Below are 21693 nucleotides of genomic sequence, written 5' to 3'. Positions count from 1 at the left end.
GAAAGCTGTCTGCTCTCTTGTGTTACTTTTAAAGCAAATAAAAAGGTTCCTGAGATATAAATACTAAGTCTAGAATTCCATATATTAGTGAAATAAATACTAAGTCTAGAATTCCATATATTAGTGGTTACTATCCTTTTTCTTAGTGGCAGTACGGTAAAATAGGAACTGGGGTCTGAACTCAGAATTTAACATCGGGCTCCCTGCATGGAGCCTGCTTCTCTCTCTGCCTGTGTTTCTGCCTCTCTCTCTGTGTGTCTCTCATGAATAAATACATAAAATCTTAAAAAAGAGAGAGAGAGAAAGAGAGAGAGAGAGAGAGAGAGAGAGAGAGAGAGGCAGCCCGAGTGGCTCAGTGGTTTAGCGCCTGCCTTCAGCCCAGGGCAGGATCCTGGAGACCGGGATCAAGCCCCACATTGGGCTCCCTGCATGGAGCCTGCTTCTCTCTCTGCCTGTGTTTCTGCCTCTGTGTGTGTGTGTGTGTGTGTGTGTGTGTCTCATGAATAAATAAATAAAATCTTTTTTAAAAATGAATTCAGAATTTAAGGATTTCAATCTCAGCTCCACCACGTATTAGCTTCGTGACCTTGCAAGTTGTTTAACTTCTCTGTGCCTCACACAGTACAGTCCCTCAAAGGAATGGTATAAAAATTCATGACTTGATATATTTAAAGTTTTTAGAATAGTACCTGGTACTTCGTTTAGAAGTGATAGCATACAACACCCAAGTGCTGATTACTTCAACTGATGAATCACTAAATTCTTACTCTGAAAATAATAATACATTATATGTTAATTAAATTGAAAATTTTTTTTAAAAAAGGGGTTAGGAATGAATATGTAGTACTAACTATATTGCTCTTCTTCCCTATTGATAAGTTCCAAGATGTTAAGGACAAAATGAGTTTTGTCTTTATCCCCTATTACCCGCCTAGCACAGTATGTAACAAATAGTAGACGCTCAAAAAATGACGCGAATTGTATTGGAAACACGTATGAGTGCACAAGAAAATGAAGGTGTGTTGATGTAAATGAAATTGCAAAGGGTTCTTGGCATATCGTTTGCGTATCTTCACTTATTTCTTTATAGTTAGTTGTTAGGTGCTTTATGACTTGATCTTTTTCTTGCCGTCTTCAGAGCATGCACTTTGGTGTAATGCATGTTATATCCCTGAGGACTGCTGGCCTCCTCACATGCTGGCTATTCAAATAGTCTGAGGGATGAGGCTGCGGCAGGCAAAAGTGGGTTACGTTACAGTACTGCCTGCTGCTGGGGATGGAGGACCAATAACCTCAGAATACAGCGCGCAGGAACAGTTGGGCCAGCAGAGCACTCTGTGAAGGCTCATCTGGACCCTCCGCAGTGGGGTACTGCCAAGGTGAGCGCCCTAACGCGCCGGTCGCCCGCCCGGAGGCCCTCACGCTGCAGCAGGGTCTGGCGACGGAGGGAAGGGCTCCGGCCAAGGCCGCCTGGATGAGTCATTCTCACCTCCCCAGGCAGGTGCGGGTGGCAGGACGCGTCGCCTCGGCTGCCGGGAGGGAGCCGGGAGCCGGGAGCCGAGAGCCGCCGCCGCGGAGCCCCTTCCCGGGACGCCTCCTCTGGGCCAGCACTGACCTTGCCGCTGGCAGCCCGACTGCCGAGAAGACCCGGCGCCGCAGAGCCGGACACTGGTCGACGGTGCCCACTGGCACCCGGACCCACAGGTGTCGGAGCCTGCCGCCGCCCTCCTGCGCTGTCTCAGCGCCTCCTCCCCACGCGAGGTCGCCAGCCGCGCCCCGAGGGCCGCGGCACGAGGCTCAGGAGCACTGGGCGGGGCGCGCGCCCACCAGCCCGCGGAGGTCTTCTCGCGCGGGCGCACGCGCCGCAGCCGCGCGGGGCGGGGGGTGGGGCGGGTGGGTGTGCTTGGGGCGCGCGCGCCGCCGCCGCCGCCGCCGCCGCCTCAGCCTGCTGCTCCGCCTGCGCCTCCTGCTCCCGGCGCTCGGCCCCAGCACGCCGGCTCCCGAGCGGCCATGGGCGGCGCGGGGTGCGCAGTGTAGAGTCCGCCAGTCCCGGACCCGCGTCCCGCACCCTGACGGTCCCGGTAAGCGGGGGCGGGGGCGGCGGGGACTCGGCAGGCACCCTAAGGGACGAGTCTGCGGGCCGCGGACAGCCCTTTGGGGACTGTGAGGTGTTGTGTGGGAGCAGCCCCTAAGGGAGTCCCTGTGTAAGTGGATAAACCCCGAGTGTCCCTGCCTCTGCCGCTGGGAGAGTCCCGGAGGCGGTTCGGGGAGCCGCCCCCATGGAGGACCCCTGTGGGAAGGGGGACTCCAGGGCTCGCTCTGAGGAGCAGCGTGAGGCACTGTCCCCGCAGACAGACCGTCTGTAGAACTCGCGGAGGCCAAGGGTAGTCTCTGGTGCTGTCTCAGTGGAAGACCATTTGAGAACATACGGGAGCCTCGGGAGCCTGCGCGGTGGAGCTGGACCGCACAGAGGACTCCTGTGTGAAGGAATACCTTAGGCTGAGCGCTAGAACTGCCGGAAGGAATGAATCTGACTGGAAGGAGAGGAGGCTGCTATGGGATCTAGGCCAGGAGTAACTTCCCCATATGCACCAAAGGACTTTGGCCTTGACTTCTCTAGGGGTCAGTGTGCCCGAAGTTGTGTCCCTCCAAGCCCCTGCGGGGCTGCTGCCTTTGTCCATTCCTCCCCGCAACCCCGTTAGAAATGTATTCTCCGTGGTAGCCCAGATTGGCTCCAGGCTGGAATTTGTGGAGGCAGGAACTTCTCTTAGAGCAAAGGGCATAGGGGAAGGGAGGACCACTGAGGCCTCTGAAGCAAAGATGGGAGACTTGAGGCCCTGGGCTCGACTGTCCATAAGCAAGCAGTTAAGATGAGGTGGAGTAATTGATCCTGGCTGGTCCTGGAAGAGAAACCCCTTTGAAGGAAGGACAAAGGATATGTAGGATTATTGAGCACCTATGTGCCAAGTACCATGCCAGGGATACTAACATCTCATATAAACGTTACAAAAACATTATGAGATTATCTCCTTTTAAACATTAAGCGCTTTAAACTCAGAGAGGTTTAGCAATTTGTCCAAGGTCACAAAGCTTGGAATCATGAAATCTGCTTTTTTAAAGCTTATTTAGGAAAAAGTATCAAGGAGAGGCAGAAGCAAGAATGTAAATTTATTAAGTTGCTTTAAGATACCAAGTGTAGGGATGCCTGGGTGGCTCAGCGGTTGAGCATCTGCCTTCAGCTCAGGGCGTACTAGGTCCTGGGTTTGAGTTCCATATCGGGCTCCCTGTGGGGAGCCTGCTTCTCCATCTCCGTGTCTCTGCCTTTCTCTCTGTCTCTCTCATGAATAAATAAATAAAATCTTAAAGAAAACAGATACCAAGTGTAGGGCTTTGCAGTAGTAGTATATGGTTAGTAAATGTGATGATTAAATAAGTGAATGTGGACAGCTTAATTGGGGATGAGACTGCTGCAGGAAGTGATTTCCACCTAAACCCCAGATTTCAGGGTGTAGCTTCCTTCACTGGCAACCCAACTGTAACCATGCCTCTGGGTTTCTCCGACTTAATTGGGTCTGGGAGAGGCCTCTGGGTGTGGTATTTGATAGGACTTGCTCTGGGGAACTAGAACCCTTCAGAGGCTGGTGTTCTAAGACCACTGTCTCAGTTTACGGAATCCTTGAGGGAGCAGAGGGAGAGACAGGGTAACTTTTAGAAAGTGTGATTCAGTGCCTTTATGGCCATCTAACTACTGCACCACAAACACTGTTCCACAGATAACACGCAGGACACTTTCCAAAAAATGCCTCTGCATGATGAGGAGGCAGAACAGGTGCAGAGCCAAGGAAGACTTTTTGGAAGCGCATTGTCTGGGGAGGGCAAAGGGTCTGCACCTGATATAGTGATGCACTCTCATCTCACCCCCTTGGCTGTGGTAGTGCTTTAATTCCACCTGAATTCCAAGGGTGCAAATTTGGGACCAATGAGATATTCTGGTTTCTTGTCCAAAAAATAGAGTGGTGAAGGAAGTAAGCAGTGTAATTCACCAGAGAACCATTGAGAGTTTTCCTGTTCCCCTTTCTATCCTTCCACAAAGCCAAACCTAGTGACATCCTCCTTTAATAGAAGTGGCTTCCTTGGGCTCCTAGGGTTATTTAGGAAGGATAAGGCTTGTGAGAAAACAAAACAACCTGATTTACCAATTGTTAGCTTTTCTATTTAACTCAATAGCTGCCTGAAGCATGGGTGTGGCCGCTCATGCATAGCTCCCTCAGTGGAGTAAATTCTGACAAAGGTTTATATTAGTTAATCACCTCCCCATTACAGAGTTATTAATCCCCTTTCAGTTCAAACCCCTTTCATCAGCTTAACACACCAAAATAAATAGGGATATGGAGATATATAGATATATCCATATTTTTTAAAGAAAATCAGAAGAATCAAGCCTGCAAATATCGTCTTACTCCAGAATACATCATTGGGGTTTTTTTCTAGATGGTCTTTTCATTGAGGGCTTTTGGTGTCACACCCTCCGCATGTCCCTAGAAAAATTGCTTGATGGCTTTAGGTACTCCCCAAATACTGGACCTTCAATGTCATCTCCTTGATGTCCAAGTTTGGGTAAACATAAAGATTACAAAAATCCTAGGAATACCATCTAACTCTCCCCTAATCACAACATAAGTCAAATCATTCCAGAATGGATGTGAGGGGTGTCACAAAGTTGCCTTAATTTACTAAAAAAAACAATAACAAAAAACAAAAAAATTTTCCTCCATAGGAAAATAAAAAGGGAGAGAATTTCACTTGCATGTACACAGATATATCTGGGGTTAACTTACAGATTTTTTTAACCTTTAATTTTCCACATCTTCTGATCACATTCTTAAAGTTTTCTTTCTCCTATATTTTACGTATTTTTGACAGTGCTTCCTTTTCCTCAAAAATGAATAGTAATTCTTTCTCCAGCCCATTTCCCACACTCCCTTTATTTTTTCCAGTAAACCTGTTCCTAAGTGGATCATATTTATGCAAATAGTTTCCTTTCTCTTTACAGAATCTATTATCTTCTAGTCTCACCTGCTTTTCTCCATCAGTACTCTTGATTTCTGCTATCTTCATTTCTCAAATTGATTTATCCATTTCTGATGGGAATATCATCATTCACTCCACCCCTCAATCTTAATGACCAAGTTCTGACAGGAATTGCTTACCAGCTTTGGACCAAGAAACCAAGACCATCAATTTGTAGCTGGAGACATTATTTTTTCCATTATAGCATCCCTCTCCATCCTCTCCTTCCAGCAATCCCCTCAGAGACTCACAGATACTTATTAAGTGCTATTTGCCAGGCACTATGCTAGATAAATATGATTGTTGCTTGCCCTTGAGAAGTTCTCATAGAATCAGTCTGCATTTCCCTAATTATTTACTATAGAGTAAGAAAACTAAGGGGGAAATTACAGTTTTACTGAGTATAGGAATCAATGTAGACTATGCTTTTTCCTAGGCATCACTGAAATGCAACTGCTGTTCTGTGCCTCCTCTGGCAGCTCCATTGTTAACTCCCTGCCATTGCCCTGCCAAAATTACTTGTTCCCATATGCTTTGAGTGAACTGGCCATACTCTTAGCTTCTTAGGATAATAATGATAGTAACATATTTGGATAACATGTTGTAGTTAAAGCCCTTTTACATACATTATTTCTATTTGTTTTTGAGGCATGTTTCCTCTTACTAGAGTCTTCTCACTAAAACAACAGCGTGTGGGCTGCCTGGATCACTTTCTCTATTTTTTTTTTTTAAGTCTCTTAATCAAGTTTATGGGTCTCCCAGAGGGAAAGCCCCAGTGATTCACTACAGTCACCACCTACCAGCTCTCAGGCTATGAGAGGAGTTTCTTGTTGGCTCCAGAGGCCAAGCAATGTGCTCACTGATCAGCCCTGGTACTTATCAGGGCTATCCTACTACCTGGCCTCAGAAAATTCAGTTCTCTGTGTTTTTTTCCTCCTGAAATCCCAACACATATTCCCTTCTAAATAAGTATTTTCAGCTTACTGTCTCAAACCAGTTTTTTGGGCTGATTCATAACATGAAGGCAGTTTTCCTTGCCTATTTGTATCCAGCAACCAGCTGGCTTCATACCATCTAAGCTATGATGGAGTCCCCGTATAGCAATCCATGCCTTGGCATGTGCTCTTACCTCTTCCTGGAATGCCTTTTTTTTTTTTTCCTAAGCCATTCGGGTAACTCCCACTCATATTTCAAAATTTAGCTCAAGCAACACCTTTTTTAAAAATCCTACACTCATGCCCCCTACACATGCATGTACACTGCATTCTTACAGGCTGAGATTCCATTTGTTCATTCTACCAAGTTATTAAGTGCCTGATTTGTGCCTGACACATAGTAGGCTGCACCCAGCATATATTTGTAGAATCAGTAAACAAGTAAAGATAATTAAGTTGTAATAAGTTCATTAAATGAGTTGAATCTCTGCTTCAGAAGCCCACAGCAGAGAACAGGGAGTGCCTCTCCATCTTGCTGAAAAGCTCTGCTTGCTAAATGCAGTCATACCAGCCAATCACTGATAGTGTGCTATTTCTTAACTGTTGCTCTGCTTCTGTGGGAAACCAGCACTGTAGCTCTTCATGAAGACTCACCCCAAGCCCCCAGAGGCTGAGGATCATGCCATAATTTTGTTCTCATGTATATTAGGGCTTTGTTGGCTTTCAGTAAATATTAAAAACACGACCTCTGTCATGTCTTATTCTCTTGAGCAGAGTGGAGATAGTTTTAGTCTTTAGCTCTTCTGCTGCTTGGAAACCCCAAAAGAGCCCTGTGCAGTTGGGGGATGACTGTCTCTGGACTAACTGAAGCCAGTACTACTGTGCTGGATAAATAGGGGGAATGGAGAAAGACAGGGAGGTACTAGGTAGACCCCTTCAAGGTCTGCAGACATGAAAACTAAAATTAATCTGTAAGCTACTGCTAGGCCACAGAATGGCTGACTATGAACAGGGATCCCAGAGCAGTGTCATGAGACACTGTATTCCTAAATCAAAACTCTTTTTATTGGCTTTTTAAAGTCTTGAGATTGATGTTGATGTCTATAGTGAGCTTAGAGGCTGTGCTATAGATTTTGCCTTTCTTAGCCCCTGGTTCTGCGGTTTTCCATATCCTTGTGGCAAATTACCTTCTATGTTAAGTACGTGTCTTTCCTCAAGGTTCTCAATCTTTTAGGTAACATGCTTCCTGGAACCAGTTGTCCACAACCTTGAAATTTTTCACCCTCGTGTGCAGATGTTGCTCATACTAAATTTCTCCAACTCAAACTCAGGAGGGAGAAGATACATTTTCAAGCTTCCTACACATGGTCATAGGGCAGTAGCCCTCCTGTGGGCCAGGCCACAGTGCCACAGGATACAGCATAAATGCAGGGGACCATTGACCTTGGTAATATTATCTCTTACTGTGTTTTTACAAACTAGCTAAATTCCAAAATTCTGTAGCTCTCCCCTGTGGTCAAAGAAATCACCTATAACTACCATGATTACCTGTTCTCATCCGTGCTAGTTCCAAACTACCATTCAGGGTCCTCCTTTAGGGAAGCAGAGTAGATGTGATGAAATGAGCTGGTGACTTCGTAGGTTTTAGAAGTGAGCTCTGAAGATTTACTTTCTTTGGTCTCTCTGGCCAACTTTGAGGAAGAGAAAGGGTACTGATACCATGATCTCAAACTTTTTATGTTGTCCAGTCATCTCTACAACATTCATTCAACAAAGATTTTTATTTTTTCTTATTTTTTTTAAGATATATTTATTCATTCAGAGAGAGAGAAGAGAGAGGCAGAGACACAGGCGGAGGGAGAAGCAGGCTCCATGCAGGGAGCCTGATGTGGGACTCGATCCTGGGTGTCCAGGATCACACCCCAGGCTGCAGGCGGTGCTACCGGGGCTGCCCTCAACAAAGATTTTTAGAACCCATGCTCTGTGGAAGACAGTGGGAATCATCTAAATTTTTCTCTCTTCATATCACTGAAGATCTGAGATTCCTTTTTCTAACTGCTCAGCCCTTGTGCCTCTACTCAAAGGTTTTTTCTTTGCCTTGTTCCCACCTAGGAAAGCCTTCATAACCTCCAGACAATCACTTTTAGATGTTTTTTTTTTAATTTTTTTATTTATTTATGATAGGAACACAGTGAGAGAGAGAGGCAGAGACACAGGCAGAGGGAGAAGCAGGCTCCATGCACCGGGAGCCCGACGTGGGACTCGATCCCGGATCTCCAGGATCGCGCCCTGGGCCAAAGGCAGGCGCCAAACCGCTGCGCCACCCAGGGATCCCACTTTTAGATGTTTTTGAGCCTTTTTCAAACAGTTGCCAGTCCTATACGAAGAATCAGGTGAAAGAAATAAAAGTCATTCAGATTGGTAAAGAAGTAGTAAAACTTTTACTATTTGCAGACGACCTGATACTATATATAGAAAACCCTGAAATTCCTCCAAAACAACTAGTAAAACTGATAAATGAATTCAGTAAATTTCAGGATACAAAATAAAATGTTTATTTTTTTTTAAGATTTTATTTATTCATTCATGAAAGACACAGAGAGAAGCAGAGACACAGGCAGAGAAAGAAGCAGGCTCCACGCAGGGAGCCCGACGTGGGACCCGATCCCAGGACTCCAGGACCACTCCACTTTGACCCTGGGCCGAAGGCAGGCGCCAAACCGCCGAGCCATCCAGGGATCCCCTTAATAAAATGTTTTTAAAAAAGAGTCAGATCGGGACGCCTGAGTGGCTCTGTGGTTGGGCATCTGCCTTTGGCTCAGGGCATGATCCTGGTCCTGGGATTGAGTCCCACATCAGACTCCTTGCAAGGAGCCTGCTTCTCCCCCGGCCTGTGTCTCTGCATCTCTCTGTGTGTCTCTCATGAATAATAAAATCTTAAAAAAAAAAAAAAAAGAATCAGATGAATGCAAGTAAAGTAAATGTACTTTACATTTAGCATGCCAAACAAGGAGACTCCTGCCTTGTTAGGGCTGCTCCCCAGGCTTCTCACAGTTACAAATTTTTTAAGATTTTATATTTAGGGCAGCCTGGGTGGCTCAGCGTTTAGCGCCGCCTTCAGCCTAGGGCGTGATCCTGGAGGCCAGGGATCGAGTCCCACTTCAGGCTCCCTGCATGGAACCTGTTTCTCCCCTCTGCCTGTGTCTCTGCCTCTCTCTCTCTCTCACAAATAAATAAATAAAATCTTTTAAAAAGATCTTATTTTTAAGTACTCTCTACACTCCAGATGGGGCTCAAACTCACAATCCCAAGATCAAGATTCACATGCTCCAGCAACAGAGCCAGCCAGGTGCCTCTCAAGTACAAATCTTTATAGAGAGCTAGGGAAGAGGTTCCCTAGCTGCCTTCCCCTTCCTTATTTTTCTACCAGCTCCTATTAGGGAGCAACCCTTCCCCCTCTTACTCCCACCACTCTGCCCTTATAAATATTCTGTGTTGTAAGCATGTGCTCTAGAGAATGGGTGTGTCTTGCAAATACATACTCCAAGCTGCCCACATATATCTTACTGCCTGACAAATACATCTAGACAGACTTCTCTTAGCCAAAGAAAGATTTTGGTTTTATCTTCTGTTTTCATTTCCTCCAGATCATATAGCCAAACAGCCTATTCTACCTTCATGTCCCTCTGTTATTCATCACCACCTGCTCCTGCCCCCCACCAAGGTTTTTTCAAAGCCTTTCTTAGATACCACAAATTCTCTGGCAATCAAATCATCCTTGAGACAAAGTCTTTTTATCCTTCTTTTCATCCTGTTAGGAAGACAGAAAACCCGATTCTACCCACCAGCCAAAGAAGTAATCATTAGTGATCATTTATGGGGATCTTTACAACTTGATTTCTTTTTTTTTTTTTTTTTTTTTAGAAGTTTTGTTTTTTAATTTTTTTATTTATTTATACAACTTGATTTCTTTTTAACTCACTCAGGGCTTCCTCAGCACAGGAAAGGCCAGGTTTTTCTCACCAGGCATTTGATTTACCCATCACTAATCACTACCATTTGTTTCTCCAGAAATTGAACTGATTTTGTTAATTTCTCAAACACCCAGGTGCACATCATGGCTATTTCAGCACACTTGCTTTTAATCAAGGTGTCATACAGGTTTGATCCTCTCCATTAAGCACTAAGAGTTTTAACCTCATTCTTTGAAGCCTACTGCTATTGTGTTCTCACAATTTACTCTCAAAATCAAAGCTATGTCGATTCACAATGACTTGGGGTCTTGTTTATATTTTGATGGTTTCTTTTCGATGATTCTGCTCTACATTTTCTGCCCTTATAAGCATAAAGTGGCCTAGAAAACGGAATCATCTCAGGAAAAAGCAGTAGCAGTACTCCAGGATCCTGTGGTCAGGAATGGAAAGTGGTTTTTAATTTGTTTTTATGTTTGTTTTGCTGGTGGATGTCATCTTCAGTCTTCATTGAAATTCCTTTAAAGATCAACTCCCCAAACCACTGCAATGACATCATTAACAACTAAGATAGCTTAATAGTGATTCTTGTTCTCCTTACAGATAATAATGGGTTGCAGCAGGACTACAGTGTATTGGGAGATGCCTGTGGTTAATTTGCTGATAAACTATTAATGACTCAGTTCACTTACAGAGTAACCTTCCTCTTTGGCCTTTGTTGAGAACTTTTATTATGTTATCTGAAAAAAAAGCCAATAAGAACTAAATGCATACCATTGATTTTCCTTCAATGAACCATTCTTGAAAAAGTGAATTTTGTATGGTTACTCTCAGTCTCCAAATAAGCATTTCATAACTTTTTCTTTCAACCCATACTTTCTTGCTGATTAACTTAAATGTCTTACAACTACTCCCTAAAACTTATAACACAGCTTCTGGGAAGGGGCTGCCCCAGACTATTTAGAAAGCTAGTACTTTAGTATCTCCCCAGCAGCCAAGAGGACACTGTCAAGCTCTGCTGTTTTGAGTCTGTGTTACCAAAAAAAAAAAAAAAAAATACTTTTAATATTTGCTTTACAGATAAAACATATATTATATATTATAACTAATATGCTTTTTCAATCCACTATGTCTCCTTTCCTCCTGGAATTCAGATATACTCCACTTGCAGGATCAAACTAATGAGGATCATTGCTGTGATCTTTGCATTCCTATTGGATTAAATCATTTTTTTCTCTCTTTATGGTATGAATATTTCAGGGTATTTAATAATTCTATTGACGTTTTTTCCACCTTTTTATCATTGTAAACAAATTGCTACAATAATATTCTTTTACATTTGTGCACAGGTCAAAGAGGATCAGCCTCTCATATAGAGTAGGGTCTTCTTCAAAGGTATATTAATAGCTGTCCATCTCTGTTAGAACTGTAGGCTCTCTTTTTAAATATTTATTTATTTATTTATTATTTATGATACACATAGAGAGAGAGGCAGAGACACAGGAGGAGGGAGAAGCAGGCTCCATGCCAGGAGCCTGAGCGGGACTCGATCCTGGGACTCCAGGATCGCGCCCTGGGCCAAAGGCAGGTGCCAAACCGCTGAGGCTCTCTTTTTTATTAAAGTTTAACTTCAATATAGTTAACGTGTTTTATTAGTTTCAGGTGTACAATATAGTGATTCAACACTTCCATATATAACCTAGTGCTCATCACAAGTTCACTCCTTAATCTCCATTACCTATTTCACCCATCCCCCCACCCACCTCTCCTCTGGTAACCATCAGTTTTAGAACCACAAACTCTTAAGCTTGAGAATTCTATTCTTTTTTTAAAGATTTTACTTTATTTATTCATGAGAGACACAGAGCGAGCAAGAGGCAGAGGGAGAAGCAGGCTCCATGCAGGGAACCTGTCATGGGACTCGATCTCGTGTCTCCAGGATCACGCCCTGGGCTGCAGGCAGGGCTGACCCACTGTGCCACCGGGGCTGCCCGAGAATTCTATTCTTGCACCACAGTAGTCAAGGGGAAAGCTTACCTTCTACTCCACAATGTTGTCCTTACCTCTTAGTAGTAACCATCCTTAAATCAAAACACAAAAAGTGGGGGATCCCTGGGTGGCTCGGCGGTTTGGCACCTGCCTTTGGCCCAGGGCATGATCGGAGTCCCGGGATCAAGTCCCGGGATCAAGTCCGTGTCGGGCTCTTGGCATGGAGCCTGCTTCTCTCTCTGCCTCTCTCTCTCTCTCTCTCCCTCTCTCTCTCTCTCTCATAAATAATAAATAAATAAATCTTTTTAAAAAAACACAAAAAGTGTAGTTCTCTAATAAAAAATGTAAAATTATTAAGGCTATAATTTTCAAATTGCAGGTCCAGACACATTGGGAAGTCATGAAATTATTTGAGGGCATCACTATCAGGATTGTTTTAATGAAATAGGATAGAGTAGAAAATATCAGGGAGCATCACATGTAGTAAAAGTAGGATTTGTTCACAAAATTTTGGGTTCAGTTCTAGATCTATGAACATGTTTATAACTATGTGTATACAGGGTCACATCATAAACTGTATTTCTTACTATGAGTTAGTCAAAAATTTTGAAAAAACATACCATGAAAGTTTCTGAGGAAATCCTGTAGCCTTGGAAATAATAATTGATCATGAAGGTCCACAGTGTGTGTCAGTTTTACATTCTCCCTCTTGGTGTGGTATTGTTATGCCTGTTCCTCTTGTTTTAAGTGGGAGACTTGCTTTCCCTTCTAATCATAGAGCACAGCTGGTGTCTTGAGGCATGTGGGCAGTTTCTGGAGACTATAGACCCAACCTCTTCAGGAATCCTTTGGATCCTTTGGGGTGCCTGGGTGGTTGAGTCAGTTAAGTGTCTACCTTCGGCTCAGGTCTTGAGCTTGGGGTCCTGGGATCGAGCTCCACATTGGACTTCCTGCTCAGGAGAGAGTCTGCTTCTCCTCCCTCTGCCTCTCCTCACACCACCCCCTGCTCATCCTCTCTCTCTCTCTCAAATAAATAAATAAAATATTTTTAAAAATCCTCTGGATCCACAGCTTCAGCAAAAACTCTAATATACACCATACTCTCCTCTCTAAAGCCCACCCCCATCAAGCTGGATATCCTCATTAGATCACATGAAATTCTTTTTAATTTATTTTTTTAAAGACTTTATTTATTTGACAGAGACAGAGCAAGCAGAGCAGCAGAGGGAAAGGAAGAAACAGACTCCCCACTGAGCAGGGAGCCCGAATCTCTACTCTCCGGGCTTGATCCCAGGACCCAGGAACCACGACCTGAGCCTAAGAGCTGAGCCTAAGGCAGATGCTCAACCACTGAGCCATCTGTGTGCCTCACTCCTCTTTTTTTTTTTTTTATTTAAATTCAATTTAGTTAACATACAGTATACTATTAGTTTCAGGGGTAGAATTTAGTGACTCAGCAGTTGCATGTAAAACCAATGCTCATTACATTAAGCACCCTCCTTAATAATGCCCATCATCCAGTTACCCCATTGTCCCACCCACCTCCTTTCATCAACCCTGTTTGTTTCCTACAGTTATAAGTCTCTTACGGTTTGCCTCCTCCTCTGTTTTAATCTGATTTTATTTTTCCTTCCCTCTCCCTATGTTCATCTGTTGTTTCTTAAATTCCACATATGAGTGAAATCATGCAGTATTTGTCTTTCTCTGACTTATTTCACTTAGCATAATACCCTGTAGTTCTATCCATGTCATTGCAAATGACAAGATTTCATTCTTTTGATGGCTGAGTAATATTCCATTGTATGTATGTATATATATATATATATATATATATATATATATATATATTCTACATCTTCTTTATCTCCTTTATCCATTCACCTGTTGATGAACATCTGGGCTCTTTCCATATTTTGGCTATTGTGGTCATTGCTGCTATAAACATTGGGGTGCAAGAGTCAGCCACCTAACCAACTGAGCCATCTAAGCTCCCCCAAAAAAGGATTTTCTTAATCACAATTTATTAATTGTCCACTGGGGGGTGCCTCAGTGGCTCAGTTGGTTAAGTCAGCTCTTGATTTCAGCTCAGATCATGATCTCAGGGTCATGAGATCAAACCCCCCACCAGTCAGTCTCCACGCTCAGCAGGGAGTCTGCTTGAGATTCTCTCTCACCCCCGCCCTCTGCCACCCCCATGCTCACACTTGTTCACTCACATTCATTCTCTTTCTCTCTCTTACATAAATCTTCTTTAAAAAACTGTCCCCGGGGCATGAACACCTTAAGATGAACACAGTTTCCTGAATTTAATCAATAAATTTTTCCTAAGTCTTCTTTGCCACTGTCCTGTATAAAAGATAGTTACTTATTCAAAGTAAATGTTCCTGGGCCACCTGGCTGACTCAGTGGAATTTGCAACTCTTGATCTCAAGGTATGGGTTTGAGCCCCACATGGGTGTAGAGTTTACTGAAAATCTTTAAAAAAAAAAAAATTCCTTAGTCGTGTACTTTAATTTTAAAAACATACTTTACAAATAGGGAGAGGGGATACTTCCTTTCTTATCAGTTTATAAATTAAAAAATATGGATTATGTTTCTTTGGTAACAATTGATGGCAGGGCAGTTCCAAGCAGGGTGGAAATTTGCACCACTATGATGCATGTGATACTTGTTTCTGGAAAGAAGATACAGTTGTCATCAGATATTATGTATATTAAGACTTTATTTGGTGACTACTGGGTGGCTCATTGGTTTAGCGCCTGCCTTCTTCGGTCCAGGGCATGATCCTGGGGGCCCAGGATCAAGTCCCACATTGGGCTCCCTGCATGGAGCCTGCTTCTCCCTCTGCCTGTGTCTCTGCCTCGTCTCTCTCTATCATAAATAAATAAAAATCTTAAAAAAGACTATTTAAAATATCAAAAAAGTTTCTCCACAATTAGGAAATGTTTATTTTTTTAAGTTTAATGTTTTTAGTAATCTCTACACCCAGTGTAGGACTCAAATTCATGACTGTAAGACCAAGAGTCTTGTGTTCTTCTGACTGTGCCAGCCAGACACCCCGGGAAATGTTTATTGTTATTCTTTTCTATACACATTGCTAGGCAGTGGAGATAGGTACTAATCAGGGTAAAGACAATCTAATAGAGGAAACTGACAGTGATCAGGTAAGTGTCCTACTGAATATGTAATGACAAAGATAAGTGCTCTAGTGAAGATCATAGTGCTGTGAGTACTCTAATCTGAACTTCCATGAGGACATGATATGTGAGCTCTGACAAATAAATAGGCACTAATGGAGGGAAGGAATGTTCTAGGGTCCCAAAACTATAGGAATCATGGCAAAGAAAGATTGAAAGAAAGCCAATATGGTTAGGACATAGAACAAAGAAAGGAAACCAGACCAAGCAGGGCCTCACAGGCAACAGTTTAAAAAAAAATAAAAGTACAATTTGGAGGACTTTATCCTTTTTGTTTTGTTTTGTTTTGTTTTAAGATTTTATTTATTTACTTGAGAGAACAGGGGGAGGAGGGGCAGAGGGAGAGGGAGAAGCAGACTCCCCACTGAGCAGGGAACCCAATGGGGGCTCCTTCCCAGGATCCTGGGTTCATGACCTGAGTCTAAGGCATCCACTTAACCAACCGAGCCACCCAGGTGCCCCCATTTCAAAATTTTAAGCAGAGGATAACATAACACCTGAATGCCCCAGACATCTTTAATTCAACAGGTAGAAAATCCAGTTTTATTTCCCAAGTTCTGTAAATGGCAATAGCATTCTGCTAGGTAGTTTTTTTTAAGTGTTTATTTAAATTCCAGTTAGTTAACATACAGTGTAATATTAGCTTTAGGTGTACAGTGTAGTGGTTCAACAGTTCCATACATCACCTGGTGACCTGGTGCTCTTCATAAGTGCCTTCTCTAATCTCCATCACCTGTTTGACCCATTGCCCCACCTACCTCCCCTCTGGTAACCATCAATTTGTTCTCTATAGTTAAGAGTTTTTTTCTTGGTTTGCCTCTTTTATTCCTCCTATGATTGTTTTTGTTTCTTAAATTCTACTAGTTAGTTGATTTTTTTAAAAGATTTATTCATTCATGAGAGACACAGACTGAGAGAGAGGCAGAGACATAGGCAGAGGGAGAAGCAGGCCCCTCTCAGGGAACCTGGTGCGGGACTCGATCCTGGATCCTAGACCTGATCCAAAGGCAGGCGCCTAACTGCTGAGCCACCAGGTGTCACTTGTTAATTGATTTAAAACTGCCCTCTGGGGGATCCCTGGGTGGCTCAGCGGTTTAGCGCTTGCCTTCGGCTCAGGGCGTGATCCTGGAGTCCCGGGATGGAGTCCCATGTCGGGCTCCTGTTATGGAGCCTGCTTCTCCCTCTGCCTCTCTCTCTATATATATGTCTATCATGAGTAAATAAATAAGATCTCTTTAAGAAAATAAAAATAAAAAAAAAATAAAATAAAACTGCCCTCAATAAGTCAGGCAGAGAAAGGCTGAATAAAGTACTATATGACTTCACTTAGACATGGAATCTAAAAACATTGGACTCAGAAAAAGAGGCCAAAGCCTGAGGAGAGGAGGAAACGGGAATACATTGGTCAAAGGGTAAAGACATTCAGGTATAAGATATGTTCCAGGGATCTCAGGTACAGCAAGGTGACCATAACTAGTAATATTCTATTGTATACTTGAAAGACACTATGAGAGTAGAGCTTTAATGTTCTTACCATAACAAAAACAACAAAAGGGTAATTATGTGGCATAAAGGATATGCTAACTAGCCTTATTATGGTAAGCATTTTGCAATATGTAAGTGTATCAAATCTTATCATTATACACCTTAAACTTGTATTATATGTCAATTTATCTTTTTAAGATTTTATTAACTTATTCATGACAGACACACAGAGAGAGGCAGAGAGATAGACAGAGAGGGAGAAGGAAGAAATAGGCTTCTCTCAAGGAGCCCAACGCAGGACCTGATCCCAGACCGGGATCATGCCCTGAGCCGAAGGCAGACGCTCAACCACTGAGCCACCCAGGCGTCCCTATGTCAATTATATCTTAATAAAGCTGGGAAATAAATATAAAACTGCCCCCTCTCCTTTTACCCTTTATCCAGTCAGTTATCATTTTATTCCTAAATTTCTCTATTTCCGTGATATCAAATAGACTCAGCCACCATTATTCCTGCTGCCATCATTTCAATTTAAACCTTCTACATCTTGGGACACCTGGGTGACTCAATTAGTTAAGCAACTGCCTTTGGCTCAGGTCATGATCTCAAGGTACTGGGAGATCTCAGCGTCTTGAGATCGAGCCCCAGGTCAGGCTCTCTGCTCAGAGGGGAGTCTGCTTCTCCCTCTCACTCTCCCTCTCTTTGCTTGTGTTCATTCTCTCTCTCTCTCTCTCAAATCTAAAATAATAATAATAACAATAATAATAATAATAAAACCTTTACATCTTGCTTAGACTATTATAGTAGCCTTCTAATTGGCCCTAACCTCTCCTCCTACCCTCTGCCACCTTTTCATCCAAATGAACAGAGAGCAACTTCCTACTTACTCTTTAAGGTCCTCTTTGACTCTCAGTCCTTTAGGCATTTCCAGTCCTTCATTCTTCTTTGAGTTCTGATATTAAGTAGCTTAAGTGGTGAGACTGTTTTCTTGTCTTTTGTTTCCTATAATGAGTAGTTAGTGCCTTCCACATAGTATTTTTCAATAAGCCTTGATTATAATGGTTTGAAAGCAAGGCTAAAATGAACCCTGTTTCACTTTACTTGGAGCAAGCATCCCCCAGCTGAATTCTACAAAGACCCTTCAGACTAGGGAACAGCAAACCAGCTTTGCAATGTGCCATGTCATATCCTCACTTTCTGGTGCTGTACACTGGTACTGTAGAGGAAGAGCAGGGATAATGTTACATCTCAACCTATAAAGGTTTTATTGAACAGTTCAGAAAATCAAAAGAGAAAATGGAGTAACATTAGCAAAGCCTTAAATGTCCAAGAAGCACTTTAGCACTTGTAATGGGCAGGTTGTCTGTGAAAGACTCACAAAGAAGCATAGCTACTAATTAGAAGGGGCAAAGGAGTGTTTGTGACCTTGACCATATGGATATGTGGTAGAGTTGCCTGTCTAATTCAGAAGTCCCCTAAAAATATGAGTGAATTTATTCTGAAAAGTGAGCATTTGATATGGAGTATCCCTGGATGCACTGTGCACAGCACTTACTGGAGGAGTTTTTCTTTAATTAGAAGTCTGAAATGTATTGCTGCAGTCTTGTTTTAAGCTTTGGGTAATCTCTTGGGGCAGAGGAGAGATTTAGGCTCTGAAGTCTCCAACTATCTCATCAGAGGCCTGGAACCCCTGGACCTAATTGGCTTCAGGACAGCAACAAAAAGAGATACCATTTCACATTTGTAGAATACTTTCCAGTCTACTAAGCCCTTAATAAGCCCATTTTCTAATGTCATCCTCATGACAACCCCGTGAAGTACCCTGGGCAGATAGCCCTCATTTTACAAATGGGAAAACCAAAATCACAGAGCCAGTCAGAAAAAAAAAACAGGGTCTTCTGACTCCTTAACAAGTGCTGTCTTCACCCCACCATGCCACTGAATTCCAGAAGAGAGAAAAACTATTTAACAGCTCTTACCACTCAGATGAATGGTTGAAACTGATTGGCCTGACATGGTCATCCATTGGCTGAGTCTGAGCCCCTGTTTTTTGTCCACAGAGCCATGGGGGTGTTGATGTCCAAGAGGCAGACAGTGGAACAGGTGCAGAAGGTGAGCCTGGCTGTGTCTGCCTTCAAGGATGGGCTACGGGACAGGCCTTCTATCCGACGCACTGGTGAGCTTCCAGGGTCCCGCCGTGGCACTGTAGAGGGCTCTGTCCAAGAGGTACAGGAGGAGAAAGAAGCAGAGGCAAGTACCCCAGTGCTCCAAGAAGAGAGCAGTGTCAACCGTGCAGCCTGGGAGAGGCTCCGAGATGGGCGTGGAGTGGAGCCAGAGGAGTTTGACAGGACTAATCGTTTCACACCCCCTGCCTTCATCCGCCCCACCCGAAAGCTGGATGATGACAAGCCTCCTGATATCTGCTTGGAGCCTAGAGAACTTGTGAGTATCTAGTTAGGGAGCAGTCCTCAAGTCTTAAGAATCTTAAGAAGTCTGAGAATCAGGGAGCAGGACAGGGAGCCCTGGGTATAATTAACGTGAGATTCGAAAAGAACTCCAGAAAGGTGCAGTTGTGTCCAGAACAATCTTTGAATTTCTTCTACAAGAATAAAAATGTTACATCCTGGATTGGTCTTAGTGAAAGACTTGAGACAGTGGGTAATAAGGAATGACAACCATGGCAGATCTTCTGCCTTCCTTCTCACTAAGGGTTAGTAGTATTCCTGTGGGGGGCATTTGGAAATTTGTGGGGATTCAAGAAGGTCATAATCACAGGAGTTGCTACTGGTTTTTAGTGCCAAGAAAATCAGGGATGCTAAGTGTCCTGCAGTGTCTGGGACAGTCTGTCAGAACAGATTATTTTTTCTAAAAATGTTTGTAGCATCCCTGTTCAGAAACATGGTCACAGAGGCCTGAGAAGATGGAAGAGTTTGCTGGTTCTTGTTTTCTAGAGAGAAAGCTCTATCCCCTTAACATTAGCTTCAGTTGGAATTGTTCCTCTGGGCTGCTCCAGGGATATTGAGCCCCACGTGGATAGCTCTGTGTTTGGTGGCCATAGGATCTTGCTGCCTATGCTGGAATGAATACACTGCCTATTTATTCCTTTCTCCAGGTTGTCAACGATGAGATGTGTGATGTCTGTGAGGTCTGGACAGCTGAGAGCCTCTTCCCATGTAGGATCTGCACCAGGGTTTTCCATGATGGCTGCCTGCGCCGCATGGGCTACATCCAAGGAGATAGTGCAGCAGAGGTGACCGAGACAGCCCACACAGAAACCGGCTGGAGCTGCCACTACTGTGTGAGCCTGGACTGCAGGGACAGTGGGCTGCCACACTGCAGGAAACTTGGCACTTTTTTGGAGACCCAGTCTTAGAATACTGGTTTCTAGGCAGTGACCTAAAAGAGTTTTCCAATAGTAATAGTAGATACAAGGATCCTCAAGCTTGGACAGGCTTTTTCTACCTCAGTATTATGACATTTTGGACACAGTTTTTTGTTGTGGGAGATGTGTGGAATGTAGTATGTTTAGCAGCATCCCTGGCCTCTACCCCCATTAGATGTCAGTAGCACCCACCCCCAAGTTGTGACAACAAAAATTGTCTCCAGGTATTACCCAATGAGTCCTAGGGGAGAAAATGCATCCCCAATTGAGAACTACTGAGCTGGAGGAATCAATGGGTAAGATAAGACCTAATTACTCAAAAGCTATTCTGTTTGGAGTTGTGCTTTCTCTAATAGTCTATAGTTGTCATTCATTGTACTCATCTGAAAAACCATCCTAACCAGCTTCCAATAGGGATTGGTTCTAACACAGGAATACTTCTTAGTCCTAAGATCATCACTTGACCTACCACTTTCCAACTTTTAAAAAGACAAAAGCCAGATTTGCATCCATTTTTCAGTATATCTGAATAGAATTTAAGTCTTGCTTTATTGGTTATCTTGCAGATATAGATATCTTCATTATTCACTGATTTCAGAGTAAGGAGCTGTGATCACAGCAGAGTTCCCATCTTCTTCCTACTGCTTAGAAAAAGAAGTAAATTTTTCTAAGAAATATCACTTTATCTATGGCTTGTCCATAAAATGAATTACAGAATAATTATTTCCAGCTGTTACTTACACACCTTTTCCCTAGCTCAAGTATGTCACAGTAGATGATCTACACACCATCTTCTCTAGTCACCACCCTCCAAACACCAGCCTTTTCACTCACAGCAACTCTGCCCTGCAGTGTTCCGCTGACACGGGACCCTGTTGAAGGCATCTCCTTCCTAACCCCTCAGAATACGTAGCTCTCTTCCTGGCTTTCAGAGTCCTACCATCATTACTACTACTTCCTGGACCTCTTTTTTTTTTAAGATTTTATTTATTTATCCATGAGAGACACACACAGAGAGAGAGGCAGAGACACAGGCAGAGGGAGAAGCAGGCTACATGCAGGGAGCCCGACATGGGACTCCATCTCAGGACTCCAGGATCACACCCTGAGCCGAAGGCAGATGCTTAACCACTGAGCAACCCAGGTGTCCCCTCCTGGGCTTTTTACAAAGGTTTCTTCGGAGCTCTTCCCCTTTCTGTCCTTCCCTTCATAGCCAGGCTTCTTGAAAAGACTCCATCATGTCCTTGTGCCTTGTGGCTCCTCAACCACCTATAATTCAGCTTCTGCACCTGTCATTCTGTTGCATTGGTTCTTTCTAAAATCACTAGTGACCTGTCAAGTCTAGTGACCTTTTCTCAGGCATCTTCTTATTTGACTTCTATGAGATATTTAGCACTTCCTTATTGCCTCCTCTTTTTTTGGAGGGTTTAAGTGTTTATGAGAATTATTATGCAAAATAAGGAAACTAGACAAAATAGAAAATCAGTAAAGTCCCATCATTGTTGTATCACCACTGTTAACAGTAAACTTCGACTTTGTACAGCTCTCTTTTCTCTTCTTCCAGTAACCTCTCTACTGATTCTCCTCCTCCCTTCTTCTCTAACCTTTCTGAGTGCCCTTAGTTAATTTCTTGTCAGAGTTATAAATGCTGATATTCCTTGGGG

The 21693-nt window shown here is 43.4% G+C and overlaps 1 protein-coding gene across 4 annotated transcripts in view; it reads left to right on the top strand.

Moving 5' to 3' along the window:
• Positions 1–1235: 1235 nt before the first annotated feature.
• The window catches only part of PHF24 (PHD finger protein 24), a 28544-nt gene continuing 8086 nt past the window's right edge, over positions 1236–21693 (top strand). Inside the window, exons 1-3 of one of the 4 annotated variants that reach the window (XM_041764483.1) lie at positions 1236–1379; positions 18708–19089; positions 19760–19945. In XM_041764483.1, the coding sequence (XP_041620417.1) occupies positions 18712–19089; positions 19760–19945 (564 nt within the window). In that variant the 5' untranslated portion in view covers positions 1236–1379; positions 18708–18711. Of the gene's footprint in view, positions 1380–1598; positions 1705–1943; positions 2082–18707; positions 19090–19759; positions 19946–21693 lie in introns of those variants that run through there. The other 3 variants (XM_041764481.1, XM_041764480.1, XM_041764482.1) reach the window with 3 other exon arrangements.

This window comes from Vulpes lagopus, chromosome 7 (genome assembly GCF_018345385.1).
Source record: "Vulpes lagopus strain Blue_001 chromosome 7, ASM1834538v1, whole genome shotgun sequence".
NCBI classification, from domain to species: domain Eukaryota; kingdom Metazoa; phylum Chordata; class Mammalia; order Carnivora; family Canidae; genus Vulpes; species Vulpes lagopus.
This window is presented reverse-complemented; position numbering and strand designations above follow the sequence as displayed.